The following is a 26,101-nucleotide window of genomic DNA, read 5'->3' on the forward strand; positions in this document are numbered from 1 at the left end:
AAGTAAACAAGAATGGAAAGAAGGGGTCCAAGAGCATCTAATAAAACCTTAAAAGATCTCTAACTTTTAAAAGCTTGGAAAAATAAATAATAATTAGCTACATTCAATAAAGCTGACATTTACACAGGCACTTTCCTTCTGTGTCTGTTCACCTCATTTTCATAATGAAAGTATATATAGCCCAAACCATCACAGAACGTATTGTATAATGAAATTTAAAACTAATGAGCCATATCCTAATAGCCATGAGTCAAGTCAGAGTGTGCATTAGTAGTCCATTTGCAATTCTCTAGAGACAGAAAGAACAAGGCTAAATGTATCCAGTAGCCAATTTAGTGGACAACTTGTTCTGTGTACTGATCACACTACAGCAGAACTGAAATGAGTTCACAATCTCTGGCTCTCAAACCTCTGTTAAATTCTGTCAGCAGACAAGTTACTCCTGGGGCAGCCAAATATGACTTGTGATTATTCGCTTTGACCTGTTGTGTAACAAGGATCTGATTTGTCTGAATCGGTCCTGTTTCTATCAAATCACATTTTTTCACAAAATCATCTAACGTGTCCAGACAGGGAAGTCTTTACCTTTCTGTTATGTACCTTTATCCCTTCTTGAAACATTTCCAACTTCTACTTAGAATTGCTGGATCACTCTTTCACTGCTAGATGGAACAGTTCCTTATTATATTTTTTTATCTCCCAAGCTGGTTTGTCTAGGCTAATTCTTTCACTAAACTAAGCAAATTCTGTTTGTCGAGACTCTCATGCCAGTGCTTTTTTAAAATACTTCTATTGCTCTCATGGCTTTTTATGTCCAAATTCCCAGCACTACTGAAAATTATGACTCCTGGAACTGGGCACAGCATTCTTCCAAAAGGCTATACCAGAGTCAAATACAGTCAGCAATATTACTTCCCTGACAGTATTCCCATTTCTAAACCTCAAGATCTCACCAACCCTTTTGGCTGCAAGACATGCTGAAAATTCATGTTCACTTGAGAATGCACACCATTTTCACACACTGTTCAAAATCAGCATTTCCTACCACAAATTGTTCCACTTGCTAAATATATTCTCAAACCTCTATGCTGGTAGAAACACAGGGCCATTTTAGGCCAGTGAAATGCAAGTTGCTTACAGCTCCCAATCAAGCAATTAATCTTACTATCTCTAAGTAGTTCCTTAGTATTTAAGTTTTGTGGCATCTGTAGATTTTTTACTTTATTTCCTCCTGTGTTCTTAACAAACTCATGGTCAAGAGCCAAATCCTATGTGAACTCACATAACAAATCTGTTCAGTGTTTCCTTTCCAGTTTGACTCAATTACTGTCATGATGAATTTTACATTTGGGGGTGATACCCTGCATGTTTCTATAGCAATAACTTATTTAAAATAAAATAAAATACTTGAAAATCTAAATATATTCCAAATACTAGTGAAGAAATACCTAAATAAAATGCTAGAGTAACAATTCTGGTGCTAAGTAATTGATTTTGTGAAGACTTTGTTGAGATACACTTTTTATGAAAAATGTGGTCCTATGTTGCACAGGGAAAACACTGTGGATGCTCTACTAGGTTAAATTTTATAAGACTACATACATAAGAGAGTATATCAGTTGTTTTCTTAAATCAGCTGAGCAGCTTTCCTATGCTGTCAAGAAAGAGGCCACAGAGCATCTTAAACAGTTATCAGGGAATAAAGTCTTTTTGAGTAAAAGAAACAAAGAGCTTAGATCTACATTCACAATGGAAGACCTGCAAAAGTTTTAGTTAAGTTGGAAAGCAAGACCAAGACTGTTGTCTTTTAGATTGCTACATTCTGAAAAATTCTGAATCAACAGCTTCCCAGTTCTGATAAGCATGCTGAGTACATTTATAATTCCTGTGGAAAAACACAGTAACATTTAAATACTCCTTAAGCTGCTAATACATGTTCAGAATCAACTGGCCATTCCCTTTAATTCATTGGCATTAACTACTCATTGCTGTTTCAGCTATTCAAGTGATTTTTTAAGCCCCTGATCCTGAAATAATATTCCAAGTGAATGAAGGTTGCTCCACAACTGTTAAAACAACCATCTCATGTCTCCACTGAACTAAGTGGGAATAAGAAAAATTAAACAGTCAGAGATTTCCTTTTCCATATTAATTCCTCACAATACAGTAGGCTTTCCATGTAGCACCAGGCAAGTCCGTGTGCAACATAAACAGAGTGTTTAGACATTTGCTATTTTGGATGTGGGATTCTTTTCTATACATACTTTCCTTCCAGAATGATGCAAATTATCTCACTAACCACCTCAGTCTCAGCAAAGTGAATCACTAGATTATCAGTTACTATACATCCAGCTTTCAAGAAAACACAGGATGGAACACATATTTCAAGATTTAAGAATATCAAACTCTAAACCCCATTCCTTTTAGTGGATTCCCTTTATATCAGATTGATAAGGATTTACAAACATATTTACAAAGAAAGTGCTACACCATGGATCCTGAAGTTTTATTTGGAAAGAAATATGGCGGATACAAATGAGTAATGCATATTTCTGGAAAGCCAAACATGATATACTTAATGGCATTGTATGTTCTTGATGTCCTTGAAGAGCAAACTTGACAGCATAAAAAATAAGAATCTTCCCTGTAGAGTTCCACCAGCTAAAATATTCAATTGCCTCAAAAACATATATAGCAATTATTTTTTAATTGTAAGATACTAAGAAAACAGAATTATCTTCTCAAGTTGTCCCTATGTGCTCTATTCACCCTTTACCTCATATCACTCTCTGTCACCGCAAGAAGGGCTGTGACTAAAAGCAAGTAACGAGCAGCTGGTACATGCGTAAGCAAAACAGTATTTTCCACATAAACATTCCTGTAATAAAAAGTGTAACTATAACATTACATTTGTCCTTACATTTGTTACATTCATCCTTAAGGTTTTTCATGTAGTAGCAAGTGTTCAACAAACATTTATCTATACAGACGAACAACAGCTTAACTAAAGCTATGCTTTTACTGCAGGTCAACAAAGCCAGTGCAAATGTGTATCTAGTGCAAATGTGTATCTCTGTCAACCTGGCTTTTATTGATTGAGACTGCAACATCCTATCGCTAGACAAACAAGAGCAAACTCTGTATTCCTTAAGCCTAAATGGCTTAAGGAATTCTCCTAACCAGCACCATACAGATTTGCCCTTGTGTATCACTGGCACACCATTTTTGCCTTAATAGAAAATACCTCATGACAACATTCAGTGTGCACAATGTCTGCACACTGCACACACAATGTCACTTGTGTCCACTCTTTAATGCCTTTTGAATATTTCATAATACTGACAGTGAGGGAGGAAAAAAGACAGTAACAGTAGCACAACGTTTGTTGAATCACAGTATATTGTTGACACTAAGAAAATCCAGGCTGGGAAGACAAGAGGGTTGCTTCCCTCTCTATCCCATGTCCCCACAGCCAGTATACTGAATATGCTGGAATTTTTTTCTCTTCTATTTCTCCAGGCCCAGAAGAACAAGGCAAGCCAGGAGATTGTACATGACAGCTGCCAGAACACAGCATCAGCACCAGGTCACAAATACTGTGCACATCCAGGATCACAACACTACTGCAGCATTTTATAGAGCCCATTACAAGGATCCACAAGCAGATGTAGTGCACAAAAATAGCTCACTGAAAGTCCAAAAATTAATTATTTAGACATTCTGAGAAATGTATTAATACCTTATGTGCTCTTTAACCACTGCCTTTAAAGACCTTAAGTCCATGTTGAAAACCCTTAACTAGGTACAACTGCTCATTTTTTTACTTATTCAGTTTGTATCAACTGCTATAATGGTTCATGCCATAGGAAAACAGCAACTGGAAATTTTACTAATACTTTCTACTTCAAGATTGAGTTACTGCTATAAACTTTGAAATATTGATTGAGTCATGCCAAAATAAATCCCCTGCTAGTTTAGTTCTGACTGGTTTATCTAGCAGTGAGTTATCTCAGGGTAGGATGTTGGCTTCTACTCTAATCTTCTTAGAATCTCAGCTTTCTCTTTCAGGTATTTTTCACGAAAACAAGCTCTTCTTTGAAGCCATTTCTTTAAAGTACTGTAACTGTGTGACAAATTGACCTGTGATGTCAAAGGGCATTAAGCCCCATAGAACCAGTTACTGCAGGATTTCCACTGAGTCCGGAAACTGAACCCAATCCCTGTCCCAGTAATTCAACTCAGGCAGTTGGGTTTGTTTGTGTTTGGATTTTTTAACATTTAGAATTCTGGTCTTGTACTGAGCACATCCAGAGAAAGCAGTACATTTTTTTTCCACTTGGAACTACTGTAAGAATCAGGCCGAAACATAGAGAAATACAAGGTGGATGTGCACTTATCACTACCACAAGCAATGCTTCTTTTTTGGCAATATGCTTGTGCAATTTTTTCTTACAGAACTTGGATTTTTAAAAAAAAAAAAAATTACACATTTATGGTCTTTCCAATGTTGTGCCTGGAAAATGACAACTCCCCTGCCACATGTGGAAACTGAATGAGTCAGGTCTTTTCACCCTGGAGGAGGTTCAGGGGCCACTTCATCAGCTTTCCAGTACTTCAGTGGTGGCTAGAAAGAGGACAGAGGCTCTCTCTTCAGAAGGAGACACACGGAGACAAAGAGGAAGTTGCACCAGGAGAAGGTTCATCTTGATATAAGAAAAAAATTTTTCCCAGTAAGGACACTCAATCAGTGGAACAACCTCCATAGGGAAGTGGAAGAGCCCCATCGCTGGAGGTTTTTAAGACGTGCCTGGGCAGGGTGCTAGATAATCTCATCTAGGTTCCCTTTCCCACAAAAGGTTGGACTGGGTGATGTTTTGAGGTCCCTTCCAACTTGGGATGCTCGTGATTCTGTGAAAACAAAAACTTCTTTTTCAAAGTTACTGCAGAAATAGTGAACAAGGATTGAGCCGAGAAAAGAACTACAAAGGTTCTAAAAAGGTATCCAAGAATGGCATAATCTAGAAAGCTATTGTGTTACACCTATGTTATCAGCTACATTTAATTATACTGTATAATGCACCCACTGTGGCAAAGTGCTTGAGTCTTTTACTTTAGGCTGGAAGAAATTCTTTAAACAACAATTCTTTAAAATAGTTTACTAGGTGGTGTCTTCTTCGCCTCTAATGTGGCAAGAAAGTGCCTCTAATGCGGCAAACAGACACACAGAGGAACCTGTCAGATATGACAACAGTTCAAAGCCCCAGGTGAATCTTGACATCTAGGAAATGTTGCATATCGAAGAGGCAAAAAATGTTATCAATTACCAGATAATCTGAATCTCGGTGGGAAAGTCGACCTCTCATCTGATGATGGGCAGCTCTTTACCTGTAAAGAGCCATTTGCATGCCACTCAAAACTAGCCATTACATCATTTCACCATTTATCTTAGTGTGAAATGTAGTTTATTTTATGTCATTGCCAAATATACCTCCAGGTACCAGAATACATTTCTCCATAACCACATGATCTCCTAGGACAACCTACTCAATCTTTTTTCTTCAGAAAAAAAACAATAAAGAGCCTATCATTAGCAAAAGCACATAGAGCTATTTTAGGTTACATAATGAATACCTCTGATGCTATCACCCTGGAATTCATCCTTCACTTTCCTTGATGAGGAAAGCAATTTGGGAAGCTTCTTTCTTACACTAATTCATGCAAAGCAAGAACAGAATAGAACATCAAGGACGTTAACTTAAGAAAATAGGAAAACAGAAGTAATTAGAACAAGAAAGCTCTATGATGTCAAAAATTAAACTTATAATGCAAAAAAATAAATGTAAAGAAAAGACAAAGTCTGGTTCTTATTTAAGAAGATCACTGCTACTACTAGCAGATTCTTCTATGGGATTAAAAAAGAGTTCTAAAGTTGAAAGTTCAAACAGAAAACATATAGGAGAAAGACCACAACACACTGGAGGAAGAGTCACATCTCAAATATATTAAAAATACCAAATCAAGTATTCTATTTGACACAGGAAAATATCTGGGAGAAAAAAGTCTGAAAAACAAAAAGACCAGATTTTTTTGTACAGAAACACTGGCCTCATACATAAAAAAACATTATACAAAAAGATACCACAAAATTCAATGGTTCCTCAGTGGTTCAGGGATTAACAATACAAGTACACTTCAATCTTTGTAGTGAAATCCATTCTCATTAGCAACATATGAACATTATTATAGTATCTTATTATGTTCCAGTGCCCTAAGTGAAATGAGTTTAATTAATCACCCACAGACCAAAGGATCACATCATTGCTGCAACAAAACCAAAGCTATTAGTTTCAGAAAGGTCAGACTTGATTATCTGTCTCCTTCAGGCTTCTGAAGGAGACAGCACTGCCAAGGACAGCTGGGAGTGCTGACATCTCTACTGTGTCTGACCTGCAAAAAGGTAGTCCAGTCTTTTACACTCTCAATTCACAACCTTTCACCACCACTAGAAATCTCACACATGTTACTTACAAATGCTGTTGAAAGCTTGACAACTGAGTATAAAACTGTGGATGGTGTGCTGTGGACTGGACACAGCCCAGGTGAATGATGGTTTTAGTAAAACATGCAGCTTGCTGAGACAGCATTGCAATTGACACTGGGGACACTGGATCAGTTGCTCAAAAAACTTTCATGAAATGATTTTGGATTAAGGTTTCTATATGGTGCATCAGCACACTCATATCGGCAGCACAGACCTGGTGATCCCCATTCCCTGTCTTTTTCAGGGTCTCTAACAGGCCCCAATGGATTGGAGGCAGAGCGCTGTAAGAACTCAGCAAGTGAAGCTGACTTAATGGATTCTGGTTTATTTCTGCAATCCTCAAGGCCCTCAAGATAGCAGGTGCAAACTTAGAATAATGAGCTGTAGACGAAATAATAATTGGGCAAGTTCTATCTTGCAATCGATCTGCAACTACTTTAGCAACAGCTGTGTGCGTATCCAAAATATATCCTGTAGTACTGTACACAGAGTGAATGGCAGCTAGACAGTCCTCCTCAGAGCACCAGCCAGCCACTAAGTCCTGCTGAAGCTTTTCAAGTAGATCTTTCCTTAGCTGGAAGTGGCCCTGATTTTCCAGCTGGTTAAATAATTGTGTTACCAGCTGTCCATCTTCATTAGCAATCAGGTGCAAGTATCGTTCAAGATTGGAGGACTTCAAAATATCTACTGCTGATGAAAAAGTGGAAATTAATTTTCTTCCCCTCAAATCATAAACACCTGTTCTTATGAAGTCAGTCAAAACATTGTTTTCATTGGAAGCACAAATACATTTTCTGATAGGAATTCCCATCATCTTAGCATAGAAAGCCGCTAATATGTTGCCAAAGTTTCCTGTAGGAATGCAAATATCCACAGGGCTTCCAAAAGGAATAATACCTTGATGAACAAGATCAAGGTATGCAGAAGCATGATAAACTATCTGAGGAAGCAGTCGTGCCCAGTTTATGGAGTTTGCTGCAGCTAAAGCAGTTCCATATTCTACTGTAAGAAAACCAGTAAAATCAGAATTAGTAAAGATTTGCTTTATAGCTGTCTGGCAAAAATCAAAATCAGATTTGACACCCACTGACCATGCATTTTCTTTCTGACAGCCAATCATCTGTGATTTTTGAATTGGGCTTACTCCATCCTCAGGAAAAAAATTCATCACAGCAATTCTCTGTTTGTCAGTGTCGTGGAGACGACTAAAGCCATCTAGGACGGCACTCCCTGTGTCCCCAGAAGTAGCTACCAGAATCAAGTAATTGCAGCTTCTGGGAATGCAGGAGGCAAATAAATGTGGCATCAACTGTAATGCAAAATCTTTAAATGATGCTGTTGGTCCATGAAATAACTCCAGAAGAAACTGATTGCCTGCCAAATGCCTAATTGGGGCAACTTTAGAACAACTAAAGTTTTCTCCATAAGCAGTTCCAATAATTTCTGCCAGTTTAGAAGCAGGAATATCAGCAGGATGTATGCATCTTTCTAGTATGACCTCAGCTCTTTCAACGTAAGTTGCTTCTATTAGACCTTGCCATTCTCCAGCAGTGAATTTTGGAAGTCGTCTCTCAGGAACAAAGAGTCCTCCATCAGGGGCTAAGCCCTGAATAACAACGTCACTGAAATACTTACGAGAGTCTTTTTCCATACTCCTTCCAGACCTACTAGACCGAGTTGAAATGAAAGTTTCCAGTTCCGAATCTTGGTATCTCTTCACAGCATCAAGTACCTTTTCTGCTACAACTTCTGCCGCAACATCCTCTCCACAAAAAACACGGATGTCATGCCACCTTTTGTAAAATGGCTTCCTAAACTGAAGTATGTCCTTGAGGGAATTACCAGCAGACAGGCCCACGATGCGATCCACTGCCATTGATTTCAGCCTGCTCATAATGACTGTTGTGGGCACATCCAGATACACAACTATTCCATTTTTCTTCACGTGCTGCATGCCCGCAGCATGCATTGGATTGGACCCACTAAGGGAAATGACACTTCCAGATGCTGAAAAATTCAACAGGGCTTTTCCTTCCTCCTCTAGAAATTCCTCATAACCAACATTCTGCAGTTTTTCTGACACACTCATATTCCACGCTGTTTCAAGGACATCATCATCTATGTCTATGACAGGGCAATTTAGTTTCTGGCCTACTATTCTCCCAATCGTCGTTTTCCCAGCACCCGGAGGTCCCATCAAGATAATATTTTTGTTTCCAAGAAGAGAATGGCTCGAGAACCATGACTTCCGTATCTGTGCCAATGCAACAGGTCTTGAAAGCATCAGTTTTAAATGCATGCTAGAAAGACTGTTTTGGGTTATTAGTCTCAAAGGCTGATACTGAAAAACATGAAACATCTTCTGATGATTTATTGTGGGGGTTTTTCCAAGGCAACTTGACAATCCACTTAACTGCTTCAGAAAGAGAAAAACAAAAACAGACAAAAAACCAGTAACCAGTCCTTCAGCAAACATCTAGGAAAAAAACCTAAAGGACATAAAATTCAGAACAAGACTTCAAACATAAATCCACCTATGACTTCACCAGTGCCAGGGAGATGTTTTTCAGAGAAAGACTCAGTCCGCTCTCCTGCATAGTTCCAGCTCATTTCCACTGACAAATCCAACTCTTTGCAAATAATATTGTTTATAGAAATTCAAAACCAATTAGTTTTTCCTCTATTAACACTTGTTTTTAATTACACATTTACAAATAACAATTAACTTGATTACCCTCTTGTAATCAAAATGTTAACAAAATATACCTTTGTCCCACCTCCCAAGGTAACTTTGATTTTTTTAATACTTTCTGAAAAAACAAATGCAAGACCCACTTAAATACACAGATAACTCACAGTGTTGTGCAACAGCAAGGCTGAATGAGTTGCATTCAAATCTCTTCTGAAGGGATGGCAAACCGAGCAAGGGATTTGTGAAGAACTCCTATACTGGAATTGTATTGAGTGTTATTTGAGAGGGGAGAGAAAAGGGGGGGGAAGAGAGAGAACACATCATGAAGACACTCTACCCTCAAAAAAAAGGCACTAAGAAAGATGGATTTCCAAAAAAGATTAGGCAAGAAACTCCTGACATTGTGCTTTTTTTTTTGCTTAGATGAATAAACACCAGTATCACCACTAACTGCAGCATATGATGTTTAGGGAGGTCAAAGAGGGAAAGACTCTCAAAATTTCCTTAAAACTGAGGTGGGGGTGGGAAAAGCATTTGCTCGATTCTGTGTGGAAAGATGAGCTTGCAAACAGTAAGTCTGTGTTTGCATCCAGTGCTGTGACCTGGTGGACATGTAATTACAAGGCATAGATCAAAGACGGCATATCATACTGTAAAGTTTTTTTCCTCCATCCTTGTAAAGAATAAGCGCGTCATCCTGTGTAGATAACATATAAGTTTTTTGTAACAGTTATTAAAAAGGAAAAACAAACTGCAAAGTGTAATATCCAGTATCAATATTATATACTATTGCTGCAGTGCAATAGTAATGCACTCGAGTGCATTATGTATGTCTATATTCACAACAGGGACAGAAAAAAGATCATTGTATTAAGCTTGCAAATATAAAAGTTATATTTGGGATTAACCCCCCCCAAGAATGTAGAGACAGTATTTTAGTGACTTTATATCTCTTGAACCTAAGAATCACATCAAGCATTACATGTGGACTAAAGGAGTGCTAACCACACCAGGCACAGTGTCCTGCCTGCCACGTCCAGCTAGACTAGAGATTCACTTGCAGCTGCAGTCACTTGGTTTGCACTACACATTTGCTGGGCGTAACATCTGGGCTGCTCTACAAATTTAGGTCATAGGTATTGTTTGAAATCAACTTAGTTAACCTGGTTGCAAAATCTTGCAGGGAATTCTTCATCCAGCTACTCATTTCAACCTCCTGCAGCGTAGCCCGGTTTTGCACCCACCCACATAAAGCACATGTACACAGACACCCGCAGCTGTTGAACGGCACCCATTTCTTAGAGATTACGTTTTGTTCCAGTGACAAAACTTTTACTGCAAAACCAGCTCAAATTAGCCATCCAACTTTAGATATGAACCTCTATGACAGAAGGGTGCGGTTTTGTTGCAGCAGAGCTCACACCCAAACCTCCAGCGGAATTTAATGCTTTGGTAACACACCTCCACCCTTCCATCTGGACGTAGGCAGGACCTACACATCATCAGCAATGACCCGCCACTCTGACACCCACTGCCGGCGATAGCTCTAGTGAAAATGGGTGTCTTACTGGGATAGACACCAGATGACACCCCAGACCAAGACCGTGCAGCGGCTCCCTCCTCAGTGGCTCGACGCGCCTTGAAGATGCCGAAGCGTGGACGGGCGGAGGGAGGGGGCCGGGCGGACCGCATCCACCCACGCACCCACCCGGCCACCGCAACCGCGGGCACCGGGCTTCCACCTCCCCCCGGGAGCGGCGGCAGCACCTTGTGCCGTCCTGACTTGTCTTGTCTTGTTTTGTTTTACCCTGCCCTGTCCCGCCCTGCCCTGTCCCGCCCAATCCCCCTTGTCCTGTCCTGTCCTGGCCCCCCCCCCCCCCCCCCCCCCCCCCCCCCCCCCCCCCCCCCCCCCCCCCCCCCCCCTCTGCGCGGCGCGCGCGCACCCACGTACGTACCGGCGGGGGCGGGGACCGCTGCCACAGGTGCCGCGCGCGCCCACCGAACGCCCCAACGGCGCACGCGCAGCTGGACCGCCCGGCCCCCTCTGACTTCACCGCCGCGCAGTGCGCACGCGCCGCCGGCAGGTGGCGGCCGCGGCTCCGCCCCGCCATGGCGCCGTTACCCGGCAGCGGTTCCCTTGGTAACGGGCAACGGGGACCGGCCCCGCCCCGCCCGCGGCCCCTCAGAGCCCGGAGCTCTTCGGAGAGGCGGGAGTGCCGTGTCCCAGTCCCTCAGAGAGGGGTCCCGGGGCGGGAGAATGGCGACGCAGAGCGCCCAAGAGGGCGCCTGTGACCCCCCGCCCCGGGCGGAGAAGCCCGTCAAACCCGCCAGGTACGTGGGTGTGGCGGAGTCACTTGCAGGCAAGGGGGCTCGTTCTGGCAAGGCGATGCAGCTAAAGAGGTGTTAAAAAAGACCCCAAACAGACTAGTTTTTGAATAGTTATTGCTCCTCCTAAGGCATCACTAGCTAACATCGAGAAGGACGTTGAGGTGCTGGAGCGTGTCCTGAGAAGGGCAGCGAAAGATTGCGAAGAGTCTGGAGCACGAGTGCTGTAAAGAGTGGCTGAGGGAGCTAAGGGTGTTTAACCTGGAGAAAAGGATATTCCGGGCGGACTTTATCACTCTCCACAGCTGACTGAAAAGAGGGTGTAGCCCGATGGGGGTTGGCCTCTTCTCCCGACTCATGGGTAACAAGCGACAGGATGAGAGGGCATAGTCTTAAGCTGCACCAGGGGAGGTTTAGGTTGAAATTAGGTAGAAATTCTTCGGTGAGTAGACACTGGAATGGACTGACCAGGGAGGTGATAGAGTCACTATCCCTGGAGGAGTTTAATGAAAGACTGGACATGGCACTTAGTGCCGTGGCCTAGTTGACATGGTGGTGTTCAGTCATATGTTGGACTGGATGATCTCAGAGGTCTTTTCCAACCCAGTTGATTCTGTGGTTCTGTGATATGAGAGTTTACAGCCTGCTCTATGAGCTGATGATTCAGCTTAGTGTCTTCAATGTCATCTTGTTCATTGATAATTTAAAAAGGTAATTTATGCATAGAGGAACATGAGACTTCTTTGTTATTTGCACTTACAACAACTTCTCGATAATTAAAATAAAAATAAAATAAAAGTTGGGCTTTTTAATTTACTTTTCTCAGTGCCCCACTTCCGTATTTTCTGTGTCAGGTTGACACTGTTCTGACTCTGAAATTGTTTCTTTCTCACCTCTTACCTTAAAAATATAAAAAAGGCTATTGCCTATAGTTAAGCAAATATGTTAGGTTTTCTTGAAGTCCCCAACAATATAAAACTGTTACATGGTAGTAACAGAGTTATCTGTTGTGCCAGGCACCCACCCAAAACACTCTATCAGTCCCCTCTGCAACTGGACAGAGGAGTGAAAATATAATGAAGGGTTCATTAGCTGAGATAAGGACCAGGAGAAATCACTCAGCAAATACTGTCAGGGGCAAAACAGACTTGAATTCGGCACATTAATTGAATTTCTTACTAACAAAATCGGAGCAGGATATTTTTCTTCTTCAATATGTTATCACAGAGGCGTTACCACCATTCCTAATTGGCCTGGCCTTGGCCAGCAGTGCGTCTGTCCTGGGGCTGGCTGGCATTGGCTCTGCTGGACATGGAAGAAGCTTCTAGTAGCTTCTCACAGAAGCCACCTCTGTAGCCATCCTGCTATTGAAACCTCGCCACTCAAACCCAATATGTACACTTAGCACCTTTAGTAGAAGTTTAATGTAGGTCATGACTCAATAGCTTTAAAACAAGTAGAAGTATCAGTGACACTCATTAGAACAAAGATTGTTATCCCTTTCCAGGTGAAAGGATTCAGACCTGTGAGATTCCTAGTTCTGAATCTTCTCCATGTAAAATTAGAATTGTTTGCTTGTTTGTTTCCGTTGTGAATGGATATACTTTTGGGGGGAGATACTTTTTGACAGACAGAGGAAGGTGAAAGGACAGTATAGCAAAGCACACACACTAAATCCATTCTTGTCCTAATACTATTCAGGGATTTGAATACTCCGTGACCATCAGATTCAGTTTAGGCAAGGTGATCCTTGGGTTGGATATAATCTGACTAAATCCCCTTCTGATCTCATTAACTTTTGTTGTCTCCCCGCTTCCCGCTTTGGTTTACAATGTGACAAATATTCAGCCGGTAACAAGTGTCAAACCTTGTTAAGAATATAATTTGACCAGTTTCAACTAATGCATACAAAATCTAGGGGGTTTGTGGGTTTTATGTTGTTTTCTTTTCCCAAATAAAATCATACATATTTCACTCTCAACTGATGAGTTACTGCTCATGAAATCACAGCAAGCTTCCTCATTTACCCCAACTTTGGTGTCCCAAGGTGACACTTTAGGAAAATGTGTTGTCTTCTTCTGTCTTCTTATAGATGTATTGTCATTTTTCATCTTGCCAAATGATGAAGGATCAGATTCTGAAGTCTCCCATAACCATGTTTTCTTCCTTGCAACACTCTGTGACCCTTTGAGGGTCTGATCTGTGATATTGGTGCGTGACATATTTAGCCACTTCCTTGGCCTGAAAAGTCACTGAAAAGAAATAACTGCCACATTTCTTTGTCCAAAAGAGTGTCCATAGCTGTCTACAGAAGCTATCTTTACCTTATGGCAGTATGTAACAAACTCAGTGTCTTCTCACTCATTTTCTCATTCCAAGTCTCTGTGAGCCCCACTAGGTCAAACTCCTCATCCACTGCTTTTTTCTCCTGTGTGCCTACAATGCCACTCCTTGCAAATGGTGAGGAATTCAGTTATTTATGCGTTTGTGGATTTATGCCTGTCTGTAGCTGTTTGCTGTGAATTTAAGAGAGAAAACTAAAGAAAACCTCATTCCTTACAGTTAGAGGTATTTATGGAATTACGTGTACTCTTATGTACATAATCCTCTTTCTGATTTTGGAGACCAAATCTCCAAAACACGGAACAACTCCACATTTTTAATCAAGTCCTCTAACATGTTCTAATGTTATGATCATAAGTACAACTACATGTATTGGACATTTGCAGCTCACCTACAAGAGCTTTTATCAGTGTTGCTCCTATAACACACGTTCACTGGCCCAGTGTTACATGATTTCTTTCTTCTTATTTTAGTGTTTCCATAAAATAGGTTGCACTATATGCAATATATAGTAATATATAAATATAATATATATAATAGTATATAATACAACAATATAATTATATAAAATAAAATGGCTGGGGTTTCATTACCTGAAAATGTGGTATAGTTTTTTTCATAAACATGTTTTTTCTGTAAAACAAGAGCATGTTTTCATCAGCTTTTGTCTACCATAAATTATTATGACATGTTTCCTAAAGATGGACAGATTTTAGAAGGTACAGTGAGGTAGCCTTCACTTCAGGAGCAAGGAGTTCTGCTCCCTCAGGCAAACATCTGTGCCAGCTCAGCCCTTCAGATAGAGGCAAGATGTTGCTAATCAGCTAATGATCAGCATTTGGCTTCTTTTGCAGATTTTGATTAAAGCAGAAGTAGCAATGCCATATGCACCATTAGACCAAAATAGCAGTGTGTGCATACCATGTGCATAGAGCTTTTCATGTCTGAGCCCTCACTGATTTTCACATAATTTGTTTCAGTGCCAAACCCACCACTGATTACAATCGTTCAGGGTAGTAGTTTGGCTCTGTGCAATATAAGAAATATATAGTGTACTGTGCTATTTCGGAGCAGTGACCCATCTCATCTGATCTGTTGTTATAGTCTGTAACAGATGGTTCAAGAGGAACACAGAGACAGTGATACAGTGGACAGTAATAAGAAAAAATGCTGATCAAAGACATTCTATCCAATTCTTGACTGTATTTGACGTCTTTTCTCAAGCATAAATCACAGACTCATAGAATCACAGAATATGCTGAGTTGGAAGAGACCCATTGGGATCATCGAGTCCAGCTCCTGGCCCTGCACAGGACACCCCAAGAATCACACCATATGCCATAATGAATTCATGCAAGCACTCCTCAAAGCAGTTGATTTCCAAAATTTAGGTTTTGTTGAGTTTCAGAATGTCTGTGTTCAGTATTTATATTTGGGAGCCATTTCCCTAAGTGTGATAGTATCAACCTTGAAGACACAAGAGCAGAAGGAAGAAGAAAGCTAACTTAAGAACCAGAAAACCCATTTGTCAGTGCAGTACTGTGTTTAGCCTTAGCATGGATGGCCTTTATTTGGGAGAGAGTACAAAAAAAAAAAAAAAAACAGCTTAGGCTTTTGCCGTGAACTACTGCAAAAATGTATATTCTTTTAAGAACTTTGGGATACCTTCTCTGACCCTTAACTTCTTTATGGTTATTTTTTCACCTCTAAGGTTTATATCCAAATTAAGAACATTTGTGAAACATGAAGCAGAGAAAAATAAATCCAAGTGGAAAACTATGGGGCCAGCAAAAGTTGCAGTGCCATCTCCAAATGATTTCCTGCAGAAACATTCAAAGAAACCCAAGCTAGCACCAAGTAAGTGTAGACAGGAAACGCATGCAATGAAATGTATTTTGTAAAATAGAGAGTTAAGCTCGTGTGTCCTTCAGTACTAAGTTATGGCAAGCTATCAGGTTGTAAAAACAAACCTTGAGAAAATACTGCTTCATGGGATCAGTATCAGGAAACCAGCTGCTGTAGGAATGAGGTCTGTCACTTGTGACATTACACTTATTTTCTGTCAAAAAAGCACAGGAACTCAGACAAATCATTATCTCTGACAATGACCATGTATTAGAGTTATGTCTAGTGGGAAATATCTCTAGAAAAAGGATTGTGAGAAGTTGATTACAATGGCTGAGGAGCAGCAAGAGCGGGGCTCTTCCGTAAGGAGAGATGAGCCAAACATTGAGGGAAACCACAATGTAGTCTGAGCAAAGACCTCAGCAAGGGTTTGCAGTCCCACCACACCAGAGGCCAGCAGGGCGGGGTGGTGAGGAAAGTCTGTCCTGTCAGTGGTCCCGTGACCATCAGGCAAAACAGGGTAACAGGCCAGGTCCCTCCACTGATTTCACATAATTTTCAGGACTAGGACTAGGGGCAGGCAAGGCTGAGACAGATCAGCCAGGCACTGACAGCTCAAGGCTGAGCTGAAATGGGGTTCCTGAGCCCAAGAGTGTGGGGTAGATGCCCCAGGTGAGACTGGATGGGGCCATTATTACCTAAGGGCCCTGACAACGAGCATCTCTACTAAAAGTAGTTATAATTACATTTGAAAAGAGGCCTGTACTACTGCAGCTAAGAGAAAATGAGTGACATATTATAAAGAAAACCCATCTGAAACAACATAGTATTTTCTAGGTTATAAAACTTCTGTTAGGCCAAACAAGCATACTTATTTTAATCACAATTCATTGAGAGTCAATTCTTTCATTGTAGATACTGCTGGGTTCTACTTTTATGTAATTCTGTACATAGTTATTTAGTTTTGAAAAATGTAATAACATTAAGTTCTTCATGGTTTTTGCTGAGAATGTTTATGTGCTCTATTCACAGGAAAAAAAGAACAGGATGGTAAGAAAGAGCCTGCATTATCAGTGCCAGGGAGGACATATCGCCCAGTAATTAGGATTAAAAAGAATTTTATAAATATAAATGCACTTGCTGTTATTAAAGGGGTACCTAAAAAGCCTCGACATTTTTGTGTTGATTCAAGACAGGGAGATAAATATCTCCTTGAACCTTCAGGACTTGTACCAAAATACATTAAAAAAAAGGTAAGTTTTATTAAATTATAGTGGAAATACTATTAGCAATGCATATTTTAGGTTCACTATTGCATTCTCCTGTGAAAAGTTTGTGGTTCTTTCGAGATGTTTAGATCCACTGCTGTTTGTGGTAGACCTTTTAAATTCATCAAGAAGTCACTGACACTAGAACTGTGCCTTGCCTTTGCTCTGCATTCATTTGCTTATGGTGTCAGCCAAAAAAACTGGCAGAATGATGGTGCTAAAGCAATAGCATGTGTGTTGCAGTGGGAACCTGGAGAGTATCTAATGGGGAGACAACTGGAATTCTGTGGTAAATGACTGTTGGCTCTTTAGGAAAGACAGGCAGGGAAGAAGAGGGGAAGGTTGCCCTTTGATTGAAGGAGCTGTTCAAATATATGGAATTCTTCTATGGAATTGTCAATAGGCTATTTGAGCTCGTGGGTCAGGATCAGAGGAAAGGCCAGCGAGTGTTAAAAGCATATTTGTTATGGAACACCTAATAAGGCGAGGAACTAGATGAAATTCCTTTAAGCAGCTTGAGGAAATGGTCAGATCACAGTGCAGCTTATGGAAGACTTTATGCTCCTTGATACCTGCTGAAAGGACAACACAGTGGGATGAAAGAAATCCAAAAAGGTTCCTGGAGCAGGTCAGCAACAGCTTTCTAACACAGACGGTGGATGAGCCAACCAGTGGTCATGCTCTTCTGGTGCTGCCACTTACAAATGAGAAAGAATTGGTCAGGGGTGTGATAATCAGTTATAGTCCGAGTTGCACAGGCCATTTAGCAGTTCAAGGTCCCTTCCTCCTCGGGAGGTGGTAGTGTATAGACCCTGTACTTCAGGAGAGCAAACAGCAGCTTATTCAAGGGACTGGTAAGTTGGACCCCATGTGAGATAGCTCTGGAAAGCAAAGAAGCTTGAAGAGAGCTGACATGCCTTTAAGGACAACCTTCCCCAAGCACAGGAACAGTCCACTCTGCTACTCAGAAAACAAGATATATCAAGAGTCTGTCTTATCTAAACAAGTAACTCATGACAGAGAATTATGCAAAAAGAGATAACATATGACAGAATTCCTGACAGAGAAGATGCAAAAGAGGACCTGAAGCCCTTGCAGTACCTTTGCATGGCTAAATATATACATAAACAACGCTAATCACAGTGCTACCCAACAGTAAAAGATTTGTGAATTACTTAGCATTTAGTAGAAAGAATGTAGACTGGTATCTTCTGGCAGAGCTAGATAAGCTTCATTTTACAAAGGCTAAGGCAAAATAGAATATTTCCCCAAGACCATCTGGGATATTCAGAAGGTATGTTTTCCTCACAGAAATAATTCTGTCACATCCAGTATAGGACAGTTTATCCTTCCTAACTAGTCCAGTTTTTATGTATGTGTGAACACTGTTCGCTCTCCTCTGTGGCATGCAATGTTCAACAAAAATTAAGATACAGGAAGACCTTTTCAAACAAAGTCTCTTAAAGAATGTGTTTCCAATCGTGGAATCTGACACCATATAAAAATGTAAAATAACTTGCTGTCATTAACAGATTTCAAAATCCTCACTCAACCATCAGTTCTTATGAATAGACGTTTTAGCTTCTGCGTTCTGTTGTCTGCCAAGGTTGTACAAAGAAATTGAAGGGAATTGTTTGTGCATTTTACTCAGGCTACAAAGACAATCACTCTTGATACTTCTAAGAACACAGTGATTTTAAAATTTTAGTGCTCAGCAGCACAAATTGTCAATTGAAGCTATTTTTGCAAATGTAATATACTATGGATGACAGGTATCTCTTTGTTTCCTTCTTAAAAGCACAAATAAGGAGCATCTTCCTTACCCTTATAGGATTATGGGGTTACACCAAAATATGTAACACAGAGAAATGAAGAAATTAGGAGAGAGGAGGAAGAACGTGAGGCCAAAGTTGTAGAGGAGCTCAAGAAGAGAGCCATGAAACATCTGTCTGATGAAGAAAAGACAAGTATTCTGCAGGTGCATATTTTGATTTAGTGTAATTAGTAATATGTACAAAAGATTAAATAAGGTAGTGCAAGTCCATATAAATAATAAAAGTATACTGGATTTTTTTTTAAGTGAAACGGATGAATTAGCTACTTTTTCACTAGGTGGAGCTGTAGAACAATTGTAAAAAACTGAAAGGAGCTCATCTAGCTACGGTTTTAATCCAGTTCTCAATTCTGTTTGACTCCTATCCCCCTTAGTGACTTGGAATTTCAGTGAAACTCTTCAAAGTGCATAAAATCACCTATATGGATTTAGTGAGAGTTAATCATGGAAAAATACATTTTTTCCCCAGCACAGAATATTGCCCCTTTTATTGGCAGTTTCTATCTTGAAATTGTGACCTCACTGACTAAAACATAAAGTCATGCTTTAAAATGTGGCAAAAAAAAGAAAACAGAATTAAATTGCAATATAGTCATAGAACTATGACAGAAAAATTTGTATTTTGTTATACTGTTCTGGATACTGTCTTTCATACAGTTTTTATTGAACAAGATTTTCTAAAGAGAAAGAATACCGTGAAAGAAATAGAGCATAAAAGAGATATTTTAAAAGTATATCCCACCCTTGAACTGAAATTTTTCCTGACCACTTTTTAGCCAAATTTCCCATGAAAATGAAGCCTACATTACTGTGATATCTGTTTGTCAGGCTGTCCCTTAATAACTTTCTCTTAGCATCCACCTGAAACAAATTAGTAGATGGATGGACAGCTTTGAGATGCTGAACTCCCACAAGAAAAAAAAAATCCAGGAGAATATCTAGAGAGAAAACAGTCTCTAACTCCCTTGCAAAGATGAACTGGTTAATTGGCAAGGTCTGAATTGACCAGCACAATGGTGTCTCTTGCTTGTGCAGCAAGCAGTGGCAGCTGGGAGGGAGTACAGGTGAGAGGTGAGGGTACTGCACTGATAGCAAGATAAAGAACAGAACAGCAAGGGTGAAGATTAAGATATTTTTATGATGGGAAAGGCATGGGATAAGCTGATAGTCCAACAAGTTAACTATGCAACAAAAATATGTGCAAAAAGGCATGTGAGTTCAGCTGCTCATAGTTCTGCATTTAGTTTGATTAAAATTATGTTCTATATTTTTAAAACACAGTAATGCACTAAAATATTTTTTTAATTTAAAAGTTTTTAGACTGTTTTTATTAACTCAGTATTTTGTCCTTTTTTTTTTTTTTCCCAAAACATTTGCTCTTTCATGAACTGACTTATACCGTTATATTGTCAGGAGGAATTAGTATCCCCAGGGTATGTGGCTTCTACCCGGTGCTCAGCTGTAGGCATATGGGAATTCCTGTCTTTTAAAATAATTGACATTGCTAGTGAACACATGTGCACTATCTGATTTGAAAGAATACCTGGCAATAGATGTCTGAGACCAAAGTCAAGCCTCATGACCTTAAAATAATAAAGGGAAATAATTTGTGCCAACATTTTTTGAACTCTCCATTATGCTTACTTTGGTTGGGATTCTATGAGAATAAAACAGAATAAATGCAGTACATATTTTTCCCTGATCCAGCATGTATTAGAATTTTATACAGAGAGCTGGATATTCAGTTTGTGATCTAGCCCATAGCAATAGTGGTCAGCATATTACATTGCTGTTGGAGGAGCTGTGAAGGAGATTTTTATAGAGAGAGTCTTAATCTGCTTTTGATCTCTCCACTTTGTAGGGATAGAGCAAATTGTGAAGAGTGCATACTCTAATATTTTAAAATTCACTCTTTTTTTCAATGATTTCCAAACTAGTTTTTGCTAATGTACACAAAGAAGAGTTATTTGAAAGAAGCCACGAATCACTCTTCTATGAAAGTTTTCTGGAAAGATGATACTTATTTTCATGATAATATATTTGTAAACTGTACTTGATGCCTGGTACTTTGCAAGCTTTATTAAAGTACTTTACAGCCTTGCAAAGACAAGTATGATTACAAGACAGTAAATAAATATCCTCATTGCTCTAAGTTTCCCATGTTGAGGTGGGGTTTTTAAATTTATGTAGATATTTTTATATGAAGATTGTTGGAATAACTTTTATGAACAACACTTAGATGCTTAATATGAATATGCAAAAAGCATGAATTGCCATGCTAAGTACACTGGTTTGAATCAATAAACTATTTGTTCGTATTAAGAATTATGTTTTTCTTAGTGTTGGCAGAGAGAGTTCTTTTTTTTTCCCATTAAATCAATTCCTGCAGTCGACAAAATCAGACAAGCTTTTAAGCACAAGAGCCCTTGAGTTCTGAAATAGAAACAACAATCTTCAAAGCTAAATCTGTATTAAGAATAAACCATCTAAATTTAACTTCAGTATCTTCATCAATTAGCCACTCTGTGAGAAAAACTGCTTAATAATAATAATAGAAGACAAGAGGTTGGAAATCATAATGTGCCATACAAACTGGTTGAATCCAATTTTAGTTATGGAAGAGAGTTGAAAACTTTCGTTCCCAAGAGAGTAACTTCAGTTCTTCATTTTTGAAGATACTTTGCATTATCCTCTAAGGTGACACAACTGAGAGCCAAATAGATTTTGAAGAAGTGTTTTCTCATTGACAGCTATATTGTGTTATTTACTGATTGCTATCTCAGTTGCTTATTAGGTGTGATTATTAAATTCACCCACATAGTTTTCCTGAGGACATTTGATACCCTGAATAAACTCTACTAAATCCTCATGTTTGCATGGATAGGATGTGCAGATTTTGATTATACTTTTGAGGAAAGTAAGAGCAATTGTTGCAGTAATTGTGAGGCTGTAAAGACAAGATTTAAATTTTATTTTTCTACCACAGTCTGGTTCCATTCAGTATATATTGCTGGATAAAAGTTTGTCTCTGGTGTTGAATTAACAGGTTTATGAGTAAATTTTGGATTATAGCATTGTAATTTATTTTTTAGGCAGGGTTTTAGACTCAGCGTTTTATATATGGAGGATACAGTTTGCTTTATCTAGTAAGGTAATTCTTGGCACAGCAGCATTCAAAAGAGTACGTAGTGATTATTGTTGATAGGGTCAGTGACAGCTGAGAGTTTTAGTCCAAATGATAAATAAATTGCCTATAGATGTTATTACAAATGTAGATTGGAAATGGAATGCAATTTCTTTAGAAGTTTTTCAGAGTAGTTTACAGAAGTTGAAATACAGTGGGACCAGTTTCGTGTCCACAGTCTGAGAAAAGTCTCAGTTACAGAAAATCAAGCTGGTGGTGAGATGACCTGAAACTGCTGCTGAATTTTGGCTGGAGTTCCAAGTATTCAAATTTTAAGGATTTAATTAATTTTGTCCAATTAAGATGATGACACATTATTCATATGCTTATCTGATATTTTTACATTGCAGTGACACCAAACGCAACATTTATAAAAAAGTCTAGTCATTTATGTACATATTGTTCTTACTTTAAATTTTTCCTTATATATTTCCTTTTCATGTAATGGCACCAGGCGCTGAAAAAGAACTGGGAGGAACTAAATCGTGAATTTCAGTGTCTTCCGGTACTAACTGACACCAGGTACAAGAAGATGCATAAAGCAGAGGTGGAAATGAAGTTGAAACAATTGGAGCATGACATAGAAGCACTCGAGAAGCACAAATGGGTCTACATTGCAAATGAGTAAGGGCTTGTTCAGATGTTGCCTCTTTCCTCCTTGTTCTCCATCCCTACATCTTCAAGAAGTGCCTCCCTACACTGTCAAAAGAAACTGTTACCATCAACTATTCAGAAACTAATATTCAACTAATATAAGTATGTAGCTTCTTAAAAAAGTTGTTACATATAGCTGTCATCTGTACAAGTCCAATATGTTTGGAAATAAAATTCTTAACTAAACTTTGAGTGTAAATCATGAATTTGTTATTCTTTGTAATTTTTGCTAGCTGCTAAGATTTCTATAAACATAATACAAAAAACATATAAAACCCTGTTTCATATGTTTGGAGCACATCTCTCCTTGCATAGCCAAAACAACAGGAAATAATTCGCTGCTGAAGACAGCTTGGTAAATATAACTTCAGGATGAGATGGCTTCTGGACTACATATTAAAGAGCTGTTGTGCTTTACTTAAAAGCTTGAGTGATTGTATTTCTAAGCAGCTTGGCTTCTGCAAAACATTTTTTGTGCTCATTTTCTGTTACCAAAACCCATTTCTAATGTGGAAGCCTATAATAATATAGACTTCACACAATACAGCTACCACATGTAGCTTGCTGTGTGTTTTTACGAGTAAATAATTCTGTAATACTGTAGTAAATCTAAAACTAAATTAGAAAAACGTGTTTTGATTGAAATTATATGTGTACTGTTAGAAGGAAAGCAATATACTAGCATCTGAGTCAAGGCTTAGGCAGAAATTACATTAGCACACTCTATTGCAATTGTTTGCATAGAAGGAAAAATGTTTTTCTTTCCTACTGCTTAATCTTTTCTTCATAGAATCACGAGTATTATTTGGGTTAGAAAAGACCTTTTTCAGCCCTTCAAAATACAGCCTTTTCTGTATGGTATCAATCACTACCACCAGCAGCTGTTGTGACATCATAGTATCTGACATCAGCAGAGCATGAAGTAAAAAGTCTGAAATTAACTATGAAGAGCCAAATTTTCCTGTACATTAAGTTTCTTTCCTAAATTTGTGAGGGAATGGTTTTGAAGACTTCACAGTGATTCTAGGCTCTATTTCTTGTGTATGTCATACTTGTCTATGACATGCACTAGGAATGTGTGGGTGAGCAGGAATGTGTATTTTGTTCTTTGTAGCTTATTGTTAAGCAATTATGTTCATTTTCAAAGGATATAAGCTGGAAGAAAGCTGCAGATTTGTAAAATATGAATTTCATTTACTTTTTACTCAAAATAATCACTTGCATTGTATACTTTAATAAAACCGCACCAATTATTAGCACTTAATAACATGTCACATTATCTCCTAGTAAAGATGCTGTTCTTTAGAAATGCTATATAATCAAACAAGGCTATTTCACAGGATTTGACTCTAAACCAGAATGCATTCCCATTGCCTCCTCAGCTTTTAGTTAGTTGTAGACTATTTGGCTGAATTATGTTAGGATCTGGATTTGGTTCTTTCGTTTATCATCAGTGCTAACTTTATGGAAATGCAAAGTAGGAGGTGTCCTATCCCAAAATTTGTGGCAAACAGCTAGGCCACACTTGGAAACAATCATCATTCACCAACAATAATGACTTCTTTTTAAAATTGTCAGAAGGATATTAATATATTATTGGGAAGTTAGGAAGTGGATGGGAAGAGATGCAAAAACTTTTCCTTCTTAACAGGAGAGGGAGAGACTAAAGCCAGTGTCCTTCTGTAGCTGAGTGGGCTGTTACCAGTGTCTTTCAACAGTACTGTGGTTTTTTTTCATAAGCCTCATGTAGTTCTTTGCAGGTAGCTCTGCTGCACATGGGGTGTTCCCCTCTTGAGACATGAATAGCTTCTGTCACCCAGGGGAGAGTCTATAACTCCTTTTGGTGTGTATTCCATATGACCTTCCAACACTTCTGATTACAAAGATATATTATAATGAAAACCATTGAAAATACACACAGAAGGACAACGTTTACCCTCTAACCCTCTCTGGGAAGTATAACAAAATAAATTTACAGAATCCAAATAATGTAACTGTATTTATTTGTTAAGGAAATGCCAGTAACTGAAAGTGTAATGTTTGTGAATCAACTAGTATGTATCATTGGTGTAACAAAATTAAGAAGGTGAATAAACTCAATTGTTCTGATAGATTTGTTCCTTCATAAAAGCTATTAAATATTAACAGAAACAAGTCTGTCCACAGGCTCAGAAGTAGTATTATGAGTTGAAACATTCTCTGAATTCAGTAGTCAATTACTGATAATCAATGAAGTAATGAGAAGAGATGCTTCTAGTACTTCATTATTATCAAACTGATAATTTCAAATTGTCTGTATTAGATTGGATAACCATCAAAAAACACATGCAAAACAGGGCATGAATGCTCTATTGGTCAGTGGGAGTTATGTTGCCACAAACTGAAAATATTTCCTGTTGAAAGTTGCGCGTGACAAAACTGTGTATCTAATTTCTAAAAATAGAAACATAAAATTATGATAAATATCTCACTGGCTGTTCTTGAGAATGAAACTATTTATATTCAGGAAGGAAGGGATCAGATATGGCATCGTCACAAACAGAGGGAGTTCCTGATTGTATGGCTTCGATAGAGCTGCCTCAAGCAAGCGTCAGCTCTGGCAGGAGCATATGGGCTCCATGTGGCTGGTCTCGAGGCATGGTGGCTTCTTAGGCTCTGCATGCATTCCTGGGAACTAAGTCTGGGACAGTTCCTCAAAATCTTCCTTTCAGAGGGATAACCTCATTCCCCTCGTAAAACAGAAAGGGCAAAATTCTGTGGGAAAAAAATAATACGGGAGAAATTCCTCACTGAATTCATTTTCCTTAGTCTCTGTGGGTGGGTTTTATCATAGGAGGGCACGTTCTGGCCTTTTGTACACTGTGGAAAATGGATACCACAAACTGCTGCTGTGATTTCTTTGCCACAAAGCAAAAATCTAGGCCTTTCACTGGCCTACATTTTAGGAAAATCTTCATATCTAACAATTTCAGCCCTAAGGAAGGTATGCATCTTTCAGATAAGAAAATTTCACATATATGCTGATTAATGGGAGTCCTAGATAAATGCTAGCCCTAGTAAACACTTTCATCCTGGGCTTTAGGATGCTTATAATATTAATAACATAATTACAGGCGATACAGGTGGCAAACCCTGTTATTAAGGTTGTCTGACACTTCCCATAGTCGAGGCTCAAGGCAGCTGCTGAGCCCTGCAGCTGATTGGCATCGTCCACCAGTAACTAGAGGTGTATTGAGCCTGAGCAAGCTAAGGAAGAGCAGCCATTTCTGCCATGAAGGGACATCCCAGGTGGTGATGGATACTTGACCACTGAATGCCTAAATTTTTTTTTTTCACTCTGTCTCAGTCTTCCTCCAGCTCCTTTTTGTCATGCAAAGTTATGTAAGTAAAATGTGAGTAAATTCAGCAGTTTTAC

At 39.1% G+C, this 26,101-nt stretch overlaps 2 protein-coding genes across 6 annotated transcripts; one reads left to right on the forward strand and one right to left on the reverse strand.

Moving 5' to 3' along the window:
- Positions 1 to 4,246: 4,246 nt before the first annotated feature.
- THNSL1 (threonine synthase like 1) lies at positions 4,247 to 13,547 on the reverse strand. 5 transcript variants are annotated; one of them, XM_027903066.1, is made up of 3 exons: positions 13,541 to 13,547; positions 9,398 to 9,485; positions 4,247 to 8,957 (listed from the first exon to the last, which is right to left on the reverse strand). In XM_027903066.1, exon 3 carries the CDS (start codon positions 8,898 to 8,900, stop codon positions 6,678 to 6,680), a length of 2,223 nt encoding a protein of 740 aa, XP_027758867.1. In that variant the 5' UTR covers positions 8,901 to 8,957; positions 9,398 to 9,485; positions 13,541 to 13,547; the 3' UTR covers positions 4,247 to 6,677. The 5 variants fall into 5 exon arrangements, with proteins under 5 accessions (XP_027758867.1, XP_027758864.1, XP_027758863.1 ...); XM_027903063.1 differs by lacking the exon at positions 13,541 to 13,547 and adding an exon at positions 11,189 to 11,361 and having other exon boundaries at positions 4,247 to 8,954; positions 9,398 to 9,490; XM_027903062.1 differs by lacking the exon at positions 13,541 to 13,547 and adding an exon at positions 11,189 to 11,361 and having other exon boundaries at positions 9,398 to 9,490.
- Positions 11,422 to 22,878, forward strand: ENKUR (enkurin, TRPC channel interacting protein). The gene is made up of 5 exons (XM_027903067.1): positions 11,422 to 11,564; positions 15,613 to 15,758; positions 16,779 to 16,999; positions 18,846 to 18,992; positions 22,487 to 22,878. Exons 1-5 carry the CDS (start codon positions 11,491 to 11,493, stop codon positions 22,658 to 22,660), a joined length of 762 nt encoding a protein of 253 aa, XP_027758868.1. The 5' UTR covers positions 11,422 to 11,490; the 3' UTR covers positions 22,661 to 22,878.
- The last annotated feature ends 3,223 nt before the right edge of the window (positions 22,879 to 26,101 follow it).

The sequence above is a fragment of the Empidonax traillii genome, unplaced genomic scaffold (genome assembly GCF_003031625.1).
Source record: "Empidonax traillii isolate 1590-97213 ecotype Southwest subspecies unplaced genomic scaffold, ASM303162v1 scaffold928:size235608, whole genome shotgun sequence".
Lineage (NCBI taxonomy): Eukaryota > Metazoa > Chordata > Aves > Passeriformes > Tyrannidae > Empidonax > Empidonax traillii.